This window comes from Leptonotus elevatus, chromosome 15 (assembly GCF_054856555.1).
Source record: "Leptonotus elevatus isolate MCC_2025b chromosome 15, RoL_Lele_1.0, whole genome shotgun sequence".
In the NCBI taxonomy this organism is placed as follows: Eukaryota; Metazoa; Chordata; class Actinopteri; order Syngnathiformes; family Syngnathidae; genus Leptonotus; species Leptonotus elevatus.
Window position 1 is genome coordinate 3,372,630 of NC_141253.1, and position 19,326 is coordinate 3,391,955.

At 44.1% G+C, this 19,326-nt stretch overlaps 2 protein-coding genes across 2 annotated transcripts; both read left to right on the plus strand.

Annotated features, from left to right (window-relative positions):
- Nucleotides 1-204: 204 nt before the first annotated feature.
- sbno1 (strawberry notch homolog 1 (Drosophila)) lies at nt 205-16,316 on the plus strand. Its single transcript, XM_086096206.1, has 33 exons — nt 205-581; nt 2,714-2,833; nt 2,916-3,008; nt 3,359-3,589; nt 3,659-3,791; nt 3,965-4,065; nt 4,142-4,238; nt 4,708-4,868; nt 4,958-5,091; nt 5,173-5,263; nt 5,843-6,004; nt 6,184-6,319; nt 6,397-6,502; nt 6,638-6,791; nt 6,881-7,063; nt 7,801-7,898; nt 7,977-8,122; nt 8,614-8,823; nt 8,894-9,067; nt 9,148-9,317; nt 9,983-10,114; nt 10,195-10,330; nt 10,423-10,535; nt 10,618-10,689; nt 11,151-11,250; nt 11,332-11,406; nt 11,524-11,670; nt 11,803-11,897; nt 12,294-12,380; nt 12,677-12,814; nt 12,924-13,000; nt 13,224-13,417; nt 14,450-16,316. The coding sequence occupies exons 2-33, from the start codon at nt 2,714-2,716 to the stop codon at nt 14,590-14,592; spliced, it is 4,209 nt and encodes a 1,402-aa protein (XP_085952332.1). The 5' UTR covers nt 205-581; the 3' UTR covers nt 14,593-16,316.
- Nucleotides 16,317-17,094: 778 nt separating this feature from the next.
- cdk2ap1 (cyclin dependent kinase 2 associated protein 1) lies at nt 17,095-19,311 on the plus strand. Its single transcript, XM_086096816.1, has 4 exons — nt 17,095-17,374; nt 18,419-18,513; nt 18,627-18,753; nt 18,841-19,311. The coding sequence occupies exons 1-4, from the start codon at nt 17,308-17,310 to the stop codon at nt 18,906-18,908; spliced, it is 357 nt and encodes a 118-aa protein (XP_085952942.1). The 5' UTR covers nt 17,095-17,307; the 3' UTR covers nt 18,909-19,311.
- Nucleotides 19,312-19,326: the final 15 nt, after the last annotated feature.

Genomic DNA, 19,326 nt, shown 5'->3' on the forward strand with positions numbered 1-19,326 from the left:
GCCCCCGAAAACATTGACATGACACTTTATCCTTCAAAATGTATATACCTGTTTATTCCAATTTATATTTTATAATAATAAAATTATTTTTAAAAGATTTCTTCCATTTTTTTTGTTTCACAACTCCAGCTCGACAGGAGGCGCTAGGTTGCCAAGCATCCATTCAACTCTCACGAGAACAAGAAGAAGAAGAATTAAGACTCGCCCCGCTGTCACGTGACGCCCTGCTACTACGTTTGACCGATGCGATGTTTGTCGTTTGCGTCAAAAGCATCAAAGAGGGCCGCGCTTGTTCTTTGTGCCGATGCACTATCGTGGCGGCTCGGCGGCTCCAACGGCCGCAGTGGTGCTGGCGGGGCGGCGCAGGGACGACCCATTCGACGACGGGAGGAGCGGAACCAGAGGCGGCTAAGCGAGGCCTGGTGCACGTCACGTGATCAGCATGCGGCGGAGAGCTTGATTAAAAAAAGAAAGAAGAAGAAGATGGCGTGAACGCGGCGGCGCGGACAGGACAACAACCGAACGAGTGCTGCGAGGCGCCCCCATTGCGGACCTACAGCGCCCCGTCTACCGCTCCTCAAGTAAGCCCAACCTTCTAGAAACTACGTCGGGAAAATTAGAATTTACCACACGCGTGGAATTATTGGGGGCTTTTTTAAAGAACTACCCGGTGTGCGGTGGTTGCCTTTTGCCATTCAGCGTTGCTAACGTTAGCTTAGCCGCAGCAATGACACAAACAGGCGAGGCGAACCCGCCACCTTAGCCGCGTTTAAGTGTCCCTTCTACGGGGAGCAGTTGTAGGAGACGCCCGTTGTCGTTCGCCCTTGGTGAACGCGCGTCTTCAGTTATCTAACACGTCTAGCTAACTGACTCGCTTGCGGCTAAACGCCTTCCAAGTCGGATCACACTTATCTAACGACAAATGCGAACTAAAACATGCGTAACAGGAGCCGTTTTAAAACAAAACGTGGCGTTCCGTTACCGGCGTTTGACGTTCCAGTACACGACTGACATTGCGAAGCTCGCCGGGGCTGTTTACTAAGTCGTGGGTCATTTTTTTTTGTTCACTTGGACCGTGGCCAGCGGCCAGTCCAGGGTGTTGTGCCCTTCCTCTCGCCTTAAGTCACAGGGAATTTGCCACAGCTTACGCCGCAACACAAATACGAAGAATAATGCGGAAAAGTGTATGGATAATGTGTTGCGTTCAGGTACTGGCGTTGCGTGATCGCCGGGGCTGTTTAGTACAATTTACTAGCTAGCTCAATGACTGCGTGTTTTCTTTCTAGGGCTAGGCAACACAAGGCACGACACGACTTATTTTATGACTCGTATTTTGCTCCCGTTTGCACCCTAACCTAAAACCCCCCCCAAAAAACTAGTTTTGGTTCGCTTTCGATTCGTCTAGCCAAACTAGCTAGTATGGAGCTGTGTCACCCGGGACAGTCGAGCTAAAATAACTTAATATATATTTAAAAAAAATAATAATAATCTGCTACCAAAATCAAAGGTAGTCCGACTACAAGTATTAAATTAGTCCAAACACCTTTGCGTGTTTATGTGCAAAATAGTTTGTTGTAATGGTTTAAAAGAGCCCTGTTAAGAGTTGGTAGCAGCGAGGTTGTCAAGAGGAAGCAGGAAGTACGACGTAGCTAACACGTGTCTCGTTTGACCCGACCTTCTCATTTCCATCGTCATATTTATATTGATTTACCTACAAAAAACATGAGTAATCTTGGCAAATTATCAATGTGTTCTATTTCAAAGAGTTTATCACGTGCGCTGCACCTTAAGCCCCCCCCCCCTTTTTTTTTTGCAGCGCACATTCTATTTGTGCAAATGTCACCATAAGGTTGCATTTGAGCCTTTTAACATTTCACCCCCCAAAAATTTGAGATTTACAATTTAACTTCATTTTCATTGTGTTATGTAGATGTCATGCTGTTCGGAACGCATATTAGCCATGCATGCACATTTACAATCAACTGCAAGCAGTCAGACAATGTTCGTGCAACGGCAAAATTTGCCAGCTTGCTGAAAGGCAGACACTTTTGGCTAATGTGAATGTTTTATGAGCACATGGTGGAACAGTATTCCCAAAACATGCTGGCTGTGCGGTTTAACAAATATATTTAAAATTTCTGATTAATTTTTTTTTAGATCAATTGACGTTTTAACTATCAAAGATTAGGCATGGTAAGTTTGATAACAGCCAATTACACACACATAATGGATGAAAAATTGGCTATGAAAATGTACTGTGTATATATAAAACTACTTTTTTTTTTTGAAGGGCCAAGCATTAATATTATAGGAATAAAATGCACTGCTAAAGAAAAACTGTGTTACAGAAATGCTGTAGTCTCTATTTTAAGAATACAGCACCAATGTTTGGGGAATAAATAAGTCGCATTGCTTGGTACAAGAGTCTGCAAAAACTAATAATCTTTCAAGGCAAAGTGTCCCGATTGTTCATTAATAAAATCGTTTTTTCCTCAACAGAATAATTCGCGACAATGTATTAATGCAATAGACTGTGTTTCAAGAATGTTTTGTCACCCCTATGTAGTAGCACTTTTTTTTTGTTATTAACATACAATTGCCATTTTCAAAATCGGATTCAGTCTTGTAATAGTTGTGGTTTTCTTCCAGCGGTGTTGGTATTTTTATGTCTTGCATTATTGATTATATTTCAGTGACTTTCTGTGTCTTGCAGATGGATCCTGGACAGGATTTACTTCTCACTGCACTCAGCGAGAGCGGCATTTGCCCCAATGACATCGGAGTATTTGACGTCGATTCTCAGGATGTCGCGCAGCCCTCCACAACTCAGCAAGTGAGATGCTCCTCTTCTCCTCTTTCCAGAAGAAAAAGTCAAAGGTATTGGTGTGCTAATAGCGTTCCTGCTTGCCTTTCAGTCTATCTCAATCAGCGCCTTGGACGTTGGCTTGGGGTCAGAGTCCGGGGAAGTCATTCGAACCGAATCGCCAGGCCCCATCGTGACTATCAGAGTAAGATTTTTGTTAATATTTTTTTTTAAGTCATTTTATGTTCCCACCCACAGTGGTTGAAAAATCCACTATAGTGACGCTTTCATGAAATGGTGGAATAACGTTTAACATCACTTTGAGGAACCAAAAAATATTAAGCTTCCTCCCAACAGTTCTGCAAATAAGATGCAAATTGTACTTGCGTCAAGATGTATTTATTTTTAAATTCTTTTTTTGGCCAATTCAAGTTGAAGTAAATACATAAAATCAAAAAACACTTTGTTAAAAATCTGCACTCTAGTGAGGATGCAACCGATGAACTGCATTAATCAAACCCCCCCCCCCCCACACCCCCCTTCTTCATTTTGCAGCAACACAAACCTCAGCCATCGACCACCACGTTTGTCTTAAATCAGCTCAATCAGCTGCCGTCGCTCGGCGCAGCCGCCACCAAGCAGTCGGCCGGCAACCCCGTCAAACACACCATCACCGTCACCAAGGTGGTCCACGTCACCAACGCCGCCCTGCGGGGCTCATGCACGCCCACCTCCACAAGCAACCACCCCTCAGTGTCCACAGCCGTGCCTTCAAACAAAGACCAGGTAGGAAGTTTTGCCATTTTTGAAGGCCTTTCCTGCGGTTTCGCTTACACGTGTTCTCCCATTGAACAGATCCAGTTAAAAGACCTCCTCAGGGCGGGAGGTGCGAAGGGTTCAGGCCTGAAGGGCAGCAGTCTGGTGGAGCTCATGAAGCTCAAGCCACCACCGGACATCGCCACACTGGTAGCCACCGCCACCGGACCTGGTAAGAAAGATATGTACCAGCCTAATGCCAAGTTGACCTTAACATGCCAAAAAAAATTACTAGATGTTCATAATCAGGAGTCAAGTGTTGTACCGATTTTTGGCAAATCCGGGAAGTTGCGAGAAGGTATCTCTCATAAAAGCAAGTGACCGATCCATGTGTTTGTGCTCTAGGTGAGATGAACAATGGCGTCAAGAGGGAAAACCCGGCGAAAGAAAACGTCCGAACCTGGAATAACGACGAGCTCAAAATGCACGCTTTTTCACATTCCCTGGTGAGTATAAAAAATGCCACTGGATCACGTCTGTAAAGCAGATGAATGTCTTTATCAGCTATCCATCCCTGCACAGAACGCGCCCGGGCTGAGGGACGAGGACGAGCCCGAGGAGGAGGAAGAGGAGGAGTTGGGTCACGCTGAGACGTACGCGGAGTACATGCCAATGAAGTGTAAGTGTGTTTGCGTTTGTTGCCTAATACTTGTGCCAGACCAGTATTTTTTAAATCAAACATTGACGAGGAACGCGACAAAATGAGGCGATCAGACTGTGAAGACAATAAAAACATACAGTAATGACATAATTAAATGTAATGAATTGCATTTTTTTGCCACATTTTTTTTGTTTTAAGACTTCTGTTGTGCATCGTTAGGCCACTTGGGGGCAGTATAATACAGACATGCGGCTATATAGTACATGGAAATGGTCACACATTCTCAGTAAGCAGCAGTAATAATAGTCATATCTTGAAAAACTCATAAGTTGGTTCCCGCGTTCTCAAGGCACACAAGTGTATTAGAATTTAGGTTGTAATTGTACGTCAGTGCTTCTGATGACATTGCGGCGAGTAGAGAAGGTCTTGCTGGCCCACTTTTGGTGCCCAACCTTTCCATTGAGTAGCCGCCATCTCATGCATGCAGTAAAAGTTGGCCTGCGGCACCCCGACCCGGTGGTGGAGACCAGCTCCCTGTCCAGCGTGAGCCCGCCGGACGTGTGGTACCGCCTGTGCATCCCGGAGGAGGTCATCGACCGCGGCTGCCTCTCGGCCCTGCAGCTGGAAGCCATCACGTACGCCTCCCAGGTGATTTGAGCGTCTCTCGCTCGTCCCCGGCGATGTCACACGTCCGTCCGTCCGTCCGTCTCGAACTTCCAAACATTTTGCCGTCGCAGCAACACGAGACGTTCCTGCCGAGCGGCGACCGAGCGGCCTACTTGATCGGCGACGGCGCCGGTGTGGGGAAAGGCCGCACCATCGCCGGGATCATCTATGAGAATTACCTCCTGAGCAGGAAGAGATCACTTTGGTAAATATGCCAAATATGTTGCCCTTGTGATCTTTGCTACATTGACAAATTGAAATGTTGATCTCACTTTCCTGTCTGTAGGTTTAGCGTTTCCAATGACTTGAAGTATGACGCCGAGCGGGATTTGAGGGACATTGGAGCCAAGAACATCCAGGTCCATTCCCTGAACAAGGTACGACGAGCGAGTCATCTCAAAATTGTGAATCTATATTTCTTTACCATGACAACATTAGGTGGGGTATACCAAAGTGTTTCTATCTCTTAAAAGACAAAAATATTTGTACGCAAAGGCGTCACTTCATCATACACGACACAGTATGTGGCGCATGGATGCATCGCCAACAACTGTGTTTTTGCATGGTAATGCATCTGTATGTTTCACAGTACAGTCACTTGAAAGTGGCTCTGGATCTTCACTCAGGCTCGTTGATCATGCCATGGTTGGACGAACTATGTGTGGTGGTAGTTATGTTAATTTGTCCCACTGTTGCATCATAGTGGAGCGCAAATGCTGAACGTCTCCTTCACAGAGGTGGAGACCTGAACTATTTGTATACAAGCAATTAAAGGGAAGTCAACCATAAACATTTCTTGACAATAAATACCGTATTTAGACTACTTGTTGCAGGAACATGTTATTGCCCCCAATTTTTTTTATTGAGTCAACTTCCCCTTTAAGTAAATTTTACATATGTCCACTTGGAGTGTTTGGACTTGACAGTGCGACTCAACTCCACGTCTATTTTTCCAGTTCAAGTACGGCAAGATCTCCTCCAAACACAACGGCAGCGTGAAGAAGGGCGTCATCTTCGCCACCTACTCGTCGCTGATCGGCGAGAGCCAGTCGGGCGGCAAGTACAAGACCAGGTTTGAGCAACTGCTCCACTGGTGCGGCGAGGACTTTGACGGCGTCGTATCCTTCCCTTTTTAATGCCCGACTTTTGTTCATGTGGGTCGGTGTTCCCCAACGTTAATTAAGGGATGTTTTAAATTGGATCAAATCTTTCAGTGTCTTGTTTTCAGCGGCACCCCTGATCTCTCACAGCGCAGTGGTTGTGTGGAAGACTTTTCTCTTAACCTCACTCACCCCAGATTGTCTATGATGAGTGTCACAAGGCAAAAAACGTGTGTCCCATTGGATCGTCCAAACCTACAAAAACCGGGCTGGCGGTACTGGAGCTTCAGAACAAACTCCCCAAGGCTCGTGTGGTGTACGCCAGTGCTACAGGTGACGAGAATGCAGGCACGGGGGGAACCATCTGCTAGACGTCTGCCAAGCACTGAAAGTTCTTATTCTCTCACCAGGTGCTTCGGAACCACGGAACATGGCCTACATGAACCGCCTGGGCATCTGGGGCCATAAAACTCCCTTCAGGGAGTTTGGCAACTTCATTCAAGCGGTCGAGCGCAGGTGATTTACAAAATCGAAAAAAATAAGAAAAAAGGGAGAGCACCCTTTCTCATTCTCTTGCTCGCACAGTTCTCTTAGTTGACGTTAACTGCAAAACTTGACACATGAAATGTTTTCACGGGCCCTCTCGTTCAGGGGCGTGGGCGCCATGGAGATCGTCGCCATGGATATGAAGCTGAGGGGCATGTACATCGCGCGGCAGCTGAGTTTCACCGGCGTGACGTTCAAGATCGACGAGGTCCCGCTGACCCAGCGCTACATCCACATGTACAACAAGTCGGTCAGGCTGGTGAGTTCGCCGCCGGCTTTTAGCATCGACAAAACTCACCTTGCAAAAAAAAAAAAAGTTTTAAAAATGGATCTCAAAATCCCATTCAGTGGGTGAGCGCCCGTGAGAAGTTCCAGCAGGCGGCCAACCTGATGGACGCCGAGCAGCGTATGAAGAAGTCCATGTGGGGCCAGTTCTGGTCGGCTCACCAGAGGTTCTTCAAATATCTCTGTATCGCCTCTAAAGTCCGGAGGGTGGTGCAGCTGGCCAGGGAGGAGGTCCAGAACGGGAAGGTGAAACTTGATGCTTTAACTACCCCAGGGGTGCTCAAGTTCGGTCCTCGAGATCCCCTATCCAGCCTGTTTTCCATGTTCCATGTTTCCATGTCATTTTCATTGTGTTATGTAGATGTCATGCTGTTCGGAATGCATATTAGCCATGCATGCACATTTAAAATCAACTGCAAGCAGTCAGACAATGTTCGTGCAACGGCAAAATTTGCCAGCTTGCTGAAAGGCAGACACTTTTGGCTAATGTGAATGTTTTATGAGCACATGGTGGAACAGTATTCCCAAAACATGCTGGCTGTGCGGTTTAACAAATATATTTAAAATTTCTGATTAATTTTTTTTAGATCAATTGACGTTTCACTATCAAAGATTAGGCATGGTAAGTTTGTTGGTAAGTTTGTAAGTTGTTTCCCTCCTGCAACACAGCTGAATCGAATGATCAGCTAATCAGCAAGCTTTGCAGAAGCCTGATAACGATCCCGATCATGAATCAGGTGTGTTAGTGGAGAGAAACATGGAAAACAGGCTGGATCGGGGCTCTCGAGGACCGAACTTGAGCACCCCTGAACTACCCGATTGGCTAATCAATAGAGCACTTAACGGAGTTTTGGTATTCATGGGATGAGATGAACGTAGAAACAGTTACTACTGTTTTGTTTGGTTGATTGACAGTATTGATTTTGGTCCCCCCCTTTTTTTTTTGTAAAAAAAATGCTGACAAGTCGTTTTCCCCCTCGCAGTGTGTGGTGATCGGCCTGCAGTCCACCGGGGAAGCGAGAACTCTGGAGGCCTTGGAGGAAGGAGGCGGCGAGCTGAATGACTTTGTGTCGACCGCAAAGTAGGAACTCCCATCAGGCAATAATGATTGTTTCACAAAAAAATGGAGATGCGTTCACTGTCTTTTCTCGCGTCGCAGGGGCGTGCTGCAGTCCCTAGTGGAGAAGCATTTCCCGGCCCCTGACAGACAGAAGCTTTACAGCCTGCTGGGCATCGACCTCTCGGCCAAGAAGACCCCGTTGCCCAGTGACTCCACATCCCAGCAGAAGGGAAAGAAAAGAAAGGGTATGAGAATTGAGGTTGTTGTCTGACTTTCAGATAGAAAAAGGAAGTTGTGTGCTACGGAGCTGTCTACTATTTTAATAATCGAGTAATTGTTTGAAGACATTTTTTTTTATGTAAATGGTCAAAATCCTCAACGGTAATTGTTCACGGATTTCTGTAGTCCTTCATGAAAGAAGATTATCTTCTGTGTTTAATCAAAATAAGACATTTGCAAACATCTGTTTTTACTTTGGAAAACAATGACTGAATCGGTAATATAGTACTAACATCACCCCCCCCTTTTTTTTTTTAAATCACTATACTAATACAAAGTACGAAATAAACACCAATCACTGGTTAATAAACAGTAATCAGGGGGGAAATACTTTTGTAACACACTTTAATGCAAAATTAAAATGAATCTGATTAGTCGATGAATTGAATAAATTAATCATTCTAAAAAATATTCAATAGCGACAGGCTACAGCACTAGTTTGTAATGGTTTCCCCAGCCCTAGACATCAAGAAAAAACAGACGAAGAAGCCCCGCACGCACGGCGGACTGTCGGGCACGAGCTCGGACGAGAGCCATTCGGACGAGTCGGACAAAGACTCTGGCAGGGACGGCGAGAGCGACGACAGCTTCAAATCGGTCAGCTCGGCGGACGAGGACGACGACTTCAACCCGTTCAGAGATGAGTCTGATGAGGACGACGAGGATGGTGAGGAAAAGCGACTGAACGCGTGGAAAGTGTGAACCCCCGTTGATTGTGGAGGATTTGTTCTGTTTAGATCCCTGGCTCGTCCGAAAGGAGCCCAAGAAAAGTAAAGAGAAAAAGAAGAAGAACAAGCGACGGAAGAGCATCGACCCCGACTCCATCCAAAGTGCCTTGCTGGCCTCGGGCCTGGGCTCCACCCGGCCGAAGTTTACCGCGCCCGTCACGCCTGCGCCCACGCCGATAGCAGGTACGCGGCGGCGCTCTGCTAAAATTGCTCTTTGACATATTCTGGGGAGACATTTTTCAACTGGCCGGGTGGTTGCACAGTTAAGGCAGAGCCTGAAGACAGCTGCTTGACGAGCCAGGACGCCGTGGAACACGCTCAGAAAATGAAGCGGGACCTCCTGGACAAACTGGAGGAGCTGGCCGAGGAGCTGCCGCCCAACACGTTGGACGAGCTCATCGACGAACTGGGAGGACCGGAAAACGTTGCTGAGGTAGAAAATGTGGAATTTAAGCTAGCGTTGATATTGACTTGGTGAACCCATTAAAGGCCTAAAGGGCCTGGCAAAAACATGTCTTAAAACCTGGAAATTCAACAATAATAAAATATCTGATATCTCAGCTCCTGAACCAGATAGAAACATAATTCTAAAAACATACAATACATTTTTTTTTTTTTAATAAGTTCAAAATGATTAAAAATTAAAAATAGTAAGTCGTAATCACACACACAAAAAAGGTAGTTTTTTTTTTATCTCGCTGTCTTGGTGGTCATATTTAGTGAAGAAGCTCTTAAAATATATCCCAAGTAGCCTTAAAAAGTCTTGAATTTGTTGAACCAGCAGGCAATCTTGAGTCTTGCATATGCAACTGCCGTAACAGAGGTGATGTTACTTGATAATGCAAAATGAATTTCTATTTGATTACTCTAATAATTGATGGAATATTTTGTAGTATTCTGCAAATATTTGATAGCTCTAGTCCTAATGTAAATGCATTTATAAGAATATACTTTTTTTTTAATGGTTTAATAAATAAGGCTATGATCGTATTTTTAAAATATTTATCGAATACTGTATTTTGTATGAAGATGGCCGAACTTGACCTACAATAAACCTGAAATGTTGAGCTCATCCTTTATTTCCCCTTTACCTTTTAGATGACAGGTCGCAAAGGCCGCGTGGTCAGCAACGACGACGGCACCATCACGTACGAGTCTCGCTCGGAGCTCGACGTCCCCGTGGAAATCCTCAACCTGACCGAGAAGCAGCGTTTCATGGACGGGGAAAAAGTAAAGAAACCCACTCTTTAGAACGGCAGACTACCAGTTGGACCGAAGTCTTGACCGTTGCCACTTTTCTCCGCCCCCAGCACATCGCCATCATCTCGGAAGCGGCCAGCTCGGGCATCTCGCTGCAGGCCGACCGGCGGGTCAAGAACCAGCGCCGCAGGGTCCACATGACGCTGGAGCTGCCGTGGAGCGCCGACCGAGCCATCCAGCAGTTCGGTCGGTGCAGCCCAGAGCCGGCGCGGAAACTTTCTCGCTGCCTCATCGGTGACGACGTGTGATATAACTCGATGTTGCCGTGTGACCCACAGGAAGAACTCACAGGTCCAACCAGGTCACAGCTCCCGAGTACGTCTTCCTCATCTCCGAGCTGGCCGGCGAGCAGAGATTTGCCTCCATTGTGGCCAAAAGATTAGAAAGTCTTGTATGTCAATTTAGTAACTATTAATTGGAAAGCATTCTGTTAAATTTGTCAGACTGACTGTTTTGTGTGTTCTCTCCAACAGGGGGCGCTAACTCACGGAGACAGAAGAGCGACAGAGACCCGAGATCTCAGCAGGTTTAACTTTGACAACAAAGTAAGCACAAGATGCTCAAAATGGGATTTAATGGGCGTGTCTATCATGTCCAGACACACACAAAGGCACTTTGTCTTAAGAAATGTTTTTATGTAGAAGTTGCAATTTAAGTGTCATTTTGGCCATTTTAAAGAAGAATTCAAAGATAGGCTCCTTGAGATTTTAATCATTGCTGCCTAATTGGAACCACATATGCAAAAGAGACTAAATAGTGAAATGTGATTGTGGGTGCCGAATGGCAATGAATAATTAGACATATAATTCAAAATTTTGAACTCTTTTTAGTTTTGTGTCGCTTTCTGTGGGCAGAGCATGACGGCAACGTTTGGTGACACAACATAAAACACAAAAGCCGAACAACTTCACCATGCATGGGGCACTAATGTCTTAATTTGCTGCCTTTAATGAGAATCTGAGGCTGCGTTTGAGTGATTCAACTGTGCACAATTGTGTCGTTGCAGTACGGCCGAAACGCTCTGGAAATCGTGATGAAGTCGATAGTGAAGATAGACACGCCGCTCGTGTCGCCGCCCTCGGACTTTGAAGGAGAATTCTTCAAAGGTACGACCGACTCTTTTGGAAATGACAAGGAATCTCGTGGACGCCTGTGTGTTTGAGAAAGACTTGCTTTTGTTGTTTTAGATGTCCAAAGGGGCTTGATAGGCGTGGGCCTCATCAATGTGGAGGACCGATACAACGCGCTGTCTCTGGACAAAGGTAACCTTGACAACTGTAACGCATCATATTGCAGTATTGCTGCTGGTGTTGGCTTTTCACGGCATTTGATGTTGCGAACCCCCCCCCCCCCCCCCCCCCCCCCCCCAACCCTGACAGACTACAACAACATTGGGAAGTTCCTGAACCGCATCCTGGGCATGGAGGTCCATCAGCAGAACGCCTTGTTTCAGTACTTCTCCGACACGCTGGCAGCCGTCATCCAGGAAGCCAAGCGGAACGGCAGATTCGACATGGGCATTCTCGGTGCGAATTATTATTATTATTATTTTCTTTCTTTCTCTTTTTGTTGTTGCTGTTGACAAGAGAAAATCAATTTTGAGTGATTCCCTCTCATTACTTTTTTTTTTTTTTTTTTATTATTATTATTTTTTTAAGATCTTGGCTCCGGTCATGAGAAGGTCAAGAAGGTGGACTGCAAAAAGTTCCTGACGCCGGGCTACACAGCGTCAGGCCACGTTGAGCTTTTCACGGTAGGTTCCTGTCAGCGTATTTTTTGGTAGGAAGCAACGTTCAAATACATTCAGACCTGCACTGTTTGGTCCGCTTTAAACGAGTTCATTTCCCACGCTGATCCGGACCTTTTGGGCAGGTTCTGAATACACACAAACAAATCCTGGTGCGGACCGAGACCCACTTTTTTATGTATTTTTACTTTTGTGCTTACGTACTTTTCTGCTTAGGCAAACCTAAATAAATGTATTGCGTCAACTTAATATGGTTAGTAATAATAATAATAATAATAATAATAATAATATAACATCCTTATCTAGTATTAGTATTTGTCTAGTATAGTACGTTTGCCACCTCTGGGGTCAAAGGACGTGAAAGTTGCATCTCTGCGTGTGTGTGCGTGTGTGTGTGGGCAGGTGAGCGTGGAACGAGGGATGTCTTGGGAGGAAGCGACGCATGATTGGGCGGAGCAGAATGGACCAGATGATGGCTTCTATGTGCAGGTACGTTCAATGAGAAGTGCTAAAGTAATACCTTGGCTTAAGTGTTCTTCCTCCCACTTCTTTCTCGTCCGGGTTTTAATGATTGGTTGGAAAGTGATGTATAGGTTTTTCTTATGTTGACTGCTGCGTGAAATAAATGAAATGACAATCGCCTGAACATGTTTATCAAGTTTCACTCTTGTGTTGTGGGAGTACACGGAGAAAGAAAGAAAGTGACACGTGGCGACGTCACGTTGCCACCATTTTGCATGGGAGGTGATTCAAACTGTGTGTGTGTGTTCGTTCAACTTCTCCAGTCACGGAACAATAAGAAGACGGCCATTTTGGTGAAGGAGGTGAACACAAAGAAGCGACTCTTCCTGGTCTTCCGACCCAACACGGGCAGGCAACTCAAGCTGGAGACATACGCCGACATCAAGAAGAAGTTTAAGAAGGTTTGCTTTTTATGCAAGTTTTTTTTTTCCCCAGCTCTTTTTACAAGGCATCCTTTAAAAAGAGAAAAAAAACGAAATTATAAATGATTTTAATGTTCCTCATTGTTAGGTCTTGTCGGAAGACGCCAAGCAACACTGGAACGAGCAGCACACCTCGTCGGCGAAAATCTGCTCGCATGCTTTCTGGTACGTCTGTCAAGTATGTACGGTCCCCTCCAAAAGTATTGGGACAGCAGGTTTGTTTTTGTTCTACACTGAACCCGTTTGGCCTTCAGATGAAAAGATGAATATGATACAAAAGTACCAAATTTCAACTTTAATGGCATTTACATGCGGGGGGGTGTTAAACAACTCGGGACACGGAGCACCTTTTGTTTGAAGCCACCGCGTGCGGCGTTTATGTCCGCAGGCGGGGCAACTGTAAGAAGGCCTCGGTGGGGCTGCAGTGCGAGGTGGGCCTGCGCTGCCGCGCGTACTACGTGCTGTGCGGCTCGGTGCTGAGCGTGTGGAACGAACTGGAGGAGGTGCTCACGCCGGTCAGCGGCACCAACGTCAAGGTGCAGATTGTACGTCTGCGCACCGAGGACGGCCAGCGGATAGTCGGTGAGCGCTGCGGCGGGGGAATCATTTGTCGTTCTTTACTTGTGTGCAATCGAGAGACTTACTGAATTTAACCAAATGACGACATTGTCACACTTAAGGAGGAAGTCAACCGTGACCATTTCTTGACAATAACCTGTTATATGTGACCTCACTAGTTTAAACATGATATTCCGATTATTGCATTTGTGAAATATGAGTTGTAAAGCACAATCCAGCCGTTTTGATCCTTTTCGGGGCGGCACATTTTTTGCCACTTGTTGTCGACTGAAGATGACATCAGTTGCGCAACCCGAGACCTGAGCAACTGCCATGTCATTTTCACTTGACAGCAAGTGGCAAAATGGCCGCCTTGGGATTAAAAAAATTGCTAGATTTTGCTGCTCAACTTGCATTCCACTAACGCAATATTAACTTATTCACTTCATTGACAGCTATAGACGTCAAAAATTCATTTGAACTATTTCTATTTGTTTAAAAAAAAATCCCATTCTTGTTAACAAGAGTATGAGAACCTAGGAAAAAATTATTTATTGTACATTTAGAACAGATATAAAATTTGTGATGAGTTATAGTGAAGTCATGCGATTAATTATGATTAAAAAATGTAATCGTCTGACGCCCCTAATTTTTAATCATCTTTTCTTTTTTTTAAGAAAAAAACGATTACATTTTTCTTTTTAAAATAAAAGATTAAAAATTGGGGGCGTACTTTTTTTTTTTTCGTAATTAATCGCATGACTTCACGAGTGAACTCAATTTTTTTTTATATCTGTTCTAAATGTACTATATATTTTTTCTAAGTTTTCATACTCTTGTTAACAAAAGTGTGTGTGGGTGGGGGGGGGGGGTGCTAAACTAATAGAAATAGTTCAAATGAATTTTTATAGCCGCCAATGGCAGTGAATGAGTTAACCAGAATACCATATTTAAACTAGTGGGGGCTGCATAGAACATATTATTGTCAATATTTTTTTGGTGGGGGTTGACTCCCCTTTTAACATGATCTCGCCCCCCCCCCCCCACCCATCGTAGGACTGATCATTCCGGCCAACTGTGTATCGCCGCTGATGCACAAGCTGTCCACGTCGGACCAGTTCCAGCAGCTGGCCGTGCAGGAGCAGCACAAGAGGCAGCAGCTGCACCCCCAAAGTCTGAGCCACGCGCCCAACACATAGTGGCGCGAGACGGACGCCGTAAAAGCGGACCGGTGTACATACAGAGGAACTGTTTCAGGGCTTTTTTGCTTTTCGTTCTTATTCTTTTCATTTGGAAGACTCTCGCTATCACCTCTCTTTCCGACGGGTGATGTTTTTTCGTCCTCTGACATTCAGAGTGGAAGATGCGCGACGGACCGCCCCCGCCACACTGGAATCTGACCCGCTACGTTACAATCCAACAATAAACCCTTCAGACTTTCACTTTGATTCTTGTTTGTTTTCCTACAGTTGTCGAGAGGAATGTTTCATTACACTATACATGGGACTTAAACATAGTTTGAGATTTTGGGCTTCAAGTTGAGATTTTCGGAGTAACCGAAAATGAAGTGTTATCTTTACAGGTGAACTTAAAGTTGACCTCTGAACTTTTAAATGCACGTCCAACTTCAAAATGTCCTTTTTTTTTTTTTTTCCACAACTTGAACTTTTGCTTCTTACTCTCAGGCTCATTTGCAGTGAATGTCCTTGAAATTTTTCACGGATCAAAAAAGATGGTCAAATGAAATTCACCTGTAAAGGTTATGTTGAATTTTGTTATCCAAAAATGTCATCCAAAAGTCTTAATACTATTAGCTTTTTTTGTTAGTAGTGTAGTGATCTTGGCAAACTGCAAGCCACCCTTAACATAAAACACATTTCCTGTCTTGACAAGTTCAATGTGGCGGTTACAAATCCGGGAAGTTCTGCATGAGTTGATTGAAATGCATGACATGTCCCTTGTTTTGTTTTGAATGGTCTCAGGTGTTTTGGACATGACGGCTCATTCCATGGTCAAATATGTCCTTTTCTTCTTCTACCACTTGTACTGTTGAAGGACACCACTACTACATCTGCTAGCAGAGAAATAAATCAAGTGTTCTTGGTTCAGTAATGCAAGTAGGTCTCACACAAATGTTGATTTTTGTACATTTTTGTATTAAAAAAAAAAAAAGTTGTCTATTTAAATGGACTATTCATATCCTTGAAAATCTACTTGTAGTTTGCCTATTATGGAAAGCCTTTTGAGCATTTATTTGAGATCTACTTTTAAAAGGTCCAAGTACTCATTCTAGTAATTCTGCGAGTGTACGGAATGATCTTACTGGGCAGAAGGCACACTTCCCACATGGACCAAAATCTGCATATTTATAGAAAATTGTATTAAACACTTATTGAATATCATTGATGTCATCTTAAGGTTGCGGCTTTATTGAAAGGTTCATGTACTAGTACACTCTTGTCCTCCACTATTAAGACAATTCAGTATGCTAGTAGAAAGGTATCATACTAGTTCACAGTTGAACCTCACTAGTCACCTACTGTGCCGCACTCGTAACATTACTACGTCCAACTAGGAGTCCTGTCTTGCACGATTATCCTCCTGGGATATATTAGTAGCACTAAAAAGCCCTCTAGTCATTTTGTGTCTACTAACATGCAGTTATCCTACTAGTGTGCAGACTTGTTATATAGTCGGGGAAAAATGTTACTAGTGGTCACCGAATTGTCTTATTAGTGAGGTCTAAGAGCATACATGGGCCTTAAACTGTATGTCGACTACAAATGAATGCTCAAAAGGTTGACCATAAGGCCTTGGGAGATGTGTTCAAGTTGTGTCGGGGCGTTGGAAATTTAGTGAAATCATTCCCAGCTGATAGGGCCATGAAAAGTGTTAAATGGTCAATAAAGCTTGGTAAAACTTGCTCTTCCTCAAATGTTTTTTTGGGGCCTAAAAATGGGTAGTTGTGGGGGTGATATTTTATCATTAGGTGATTAACATGAATGTTTTACAATATATATTTGACAATTTTAAGCAGTCAAATTGTGTTTAAAAAAACATTTTGGCATAATAGCTGCTCATTGGCGTGTAATTGATCATTTTAGAAGAGTCAAAACAAATATTTGGCATTACTAAAATGTTTATTTCATAAAAAATGCGTAACTTAGGCAGAGTCAAACTTTTGTCACCCGTTCTATCTTGGTCAAAAAAAATATAAAAAATATTAATGCTAACTCAAGTGTAGTTTTATTGTTTACTACATGGGGTACGAAAATGTAATTTTTAATTCCACGATAAAATGGTTATTTAATAATAAACGCTAATTAAGTGGAGTTCACTTTTTTTAAAACATGAGTTATAGTCAAATTTGGGTTGAACCATAAGATTGTGCATTTTCTATGAAATGCGTATTTCATAAATGCTAATTTGAATAATTTTAATTCTAGTTGACTGGTGTCAAAATTGGGTCAAACCATTTGTACGCGACTCAGAGGTGGACACAAATGTCATTATTTCACCCAAAAAGTGATTAGTCAAATATTGTAATTAACCACCCGTGTCTCTTTATTGAATAAAAAAAATTTCATATAAAAAAATATTAGGACGTGCCCGAACAAAGCGAGCTCAAAAGTGACGTCAAAATATTTGAAATTGCTTCTTAAGTCATCGAAAGTGACCCAAAAGAGCAGCTCAACTTTGCTCTAAAATGTGCTCCGGGCTCCGGTCAAACGTCCCGCTTTTGGCCGACAAAAGTGTGTCTTTTCGGGGCTTTTCTTTCACCGGGGCTCGCCTCGGCTGGCTGGGTGTCAACATCCAGTGACGGCCATGTTTGCCGGCGCCGCCGTAAACAACAAAAAAAGTGGGAGACAGACGCCTCGCTGAATGTCGGGTCATTTGGATTTCTTTCATTTACAATGTCTCTGGGAATGTCTTACAAGCCCAATGCCCACCAGCACACTCCGGGAACTTCGGGGAACCAGGGTGAGCACAAAACGTCCGAGTGGGTCCCGGCGTGTGGCGGTTAAATCGACGCTTAAATTCGGGGGTTTCTCGGAGAATACCTGAAGAGAAAGCCCCGTGTGTGTGCGTGGAGTTTTTTTTTGTCCGGTTACATATGTCGGGTCACATCCTGGGAGCTAGGCTAATTCGTAGCCGCCATTATTACGAATGTCGAGAAGGGGGAGGAAAAACCTCGACGGACGCGGTCTAGACCGAGGCGACGGCGTTTCGCGCGACGTTCACCGGCGTCCGGGGTCGCGCTCCGGGCGGGTGGGCGCCGATTAGGCGGCGACAGTAAAAAATGTATCGGTCGTGTCTCGTCGAGGAAGCCTCGCTCCGCTTCCTCCTCCATGATGCTCTCCAGCTCCGAGCTGCTTGATTGATCCACGCCGACGAGAGGCGCCTCTTTGCGGACATCTGCTGACGGAGGTCCGCCACTGCAACCTTTTTGTGGTCGTTTCTGGTCCCAAAAATATCGTTTTGCTCGCCAAGTACAACGGTGCGGCCAACATTAAAATGCAGTAACGTAGGCCTAAATGTTCATTAAAAACGAAGCTGTTTTTATTTATTTATTTATTATTATGTAATGTATTATGGCGGCCATTGTAACATGCAGTTTGAACATAAATTAAATGGTTTTGTACATAAAAGTAAAAAAAAAAACCCTCTTGAATGAGTATTGAAAAACAAAAGTAACAAACCTTTCTTAAAGATTAAATAAAGCGTTGAACCCAAGTTAAATACAACTGAGCTGTACTTAATTTTCAAATGTCTTTTTTTTTTTAACTGACGTAGAAAAGTCTGTGCTTCATATTTTGTGGTTTTGTGTGATGCTAAAAAAAAAAAAAAGATCGTAGTCTTTGTCTTAGAAAAGCAAATTTCCCATTCAAAATCATTTAAAAAATATATATATTTTGAGACGTCAAATTAGTTTTACTATGTATTTATTGTAACACAGAAAAAAAATCAGTTGGACTTTTTTATTTTTATTTATTTTTATTAATAAAAAGTGTTTGTTTTCAACAGTTGGCAGCCTCCAATCAGCAGCCAACCTGGCCCAGTTGCAGTCTTACAGGCCTCTGCTGAGCGACTACGGACCGCCTTCTCTGGGATTCTCACAGGTAACGGCAACCTTTTTTTTTTTGCTCCTTAGTTTCCCCAAAAATTCATTGGGACAGGTGTGGGCAAAAGTATGGCTAGTGGAACATCTAACTCACTTTATGACTTCATTCAGGGCTTGACCGGCAGCCAAGTGCCTCAGAACAAATACGCCGAGCTGCTGGCCATCATCGAGGAGTTGGGCAAGGAGATCCGACCCACGTACGCCGGCAGCAAGAGCGCCATGGAGAGGCTCAAGAGAGGTCCTTTTTTTTTTGTGTCCCAATTCCGAAATGTGGTCGATGATCATGATGTCATTGGTTTTTTTTCTCTTCCTGTTTTGTTGGCAGGCATCATCCACGCCCGCGGCCTGGTGCGTGAATGTTTGGCGGAGACTGAGAGGAATGCCAGGTCCTAGCGACAATCACACGTTCCGTACAAGGAGACTTCACGGTGTGCGTCTTTAAACAAAAGGAAGGGGGGGAAAAAAAACATCAAAAATTCAACTTGCATGTCATTTCCGAAGTGTCGGGAGGCGTCCCGACTCCATCTTTTACGAATGAGTCAAACTCTCAACTTGTTTCCCATTGCCCAATTTTGGAGAACTTGTCTTCTTGTTTTTTTAAAATCTTCATAATTTTTGCATGCAGAAAAAGTGTAGACGCCACATGTCTTGTACAGGGGTTAGACTTCTTTGATATGAGTGACTGAGTTGAGTGTCAATTCATTCGTGTTCAGGTTGGTTTTGTTATCAAAAGAAAATGCTGTTACTTGCATCTTTGTATGTATTTATTACACAGTGTAATAAATTGTATTTTCAATACAGTTGTCCCGAT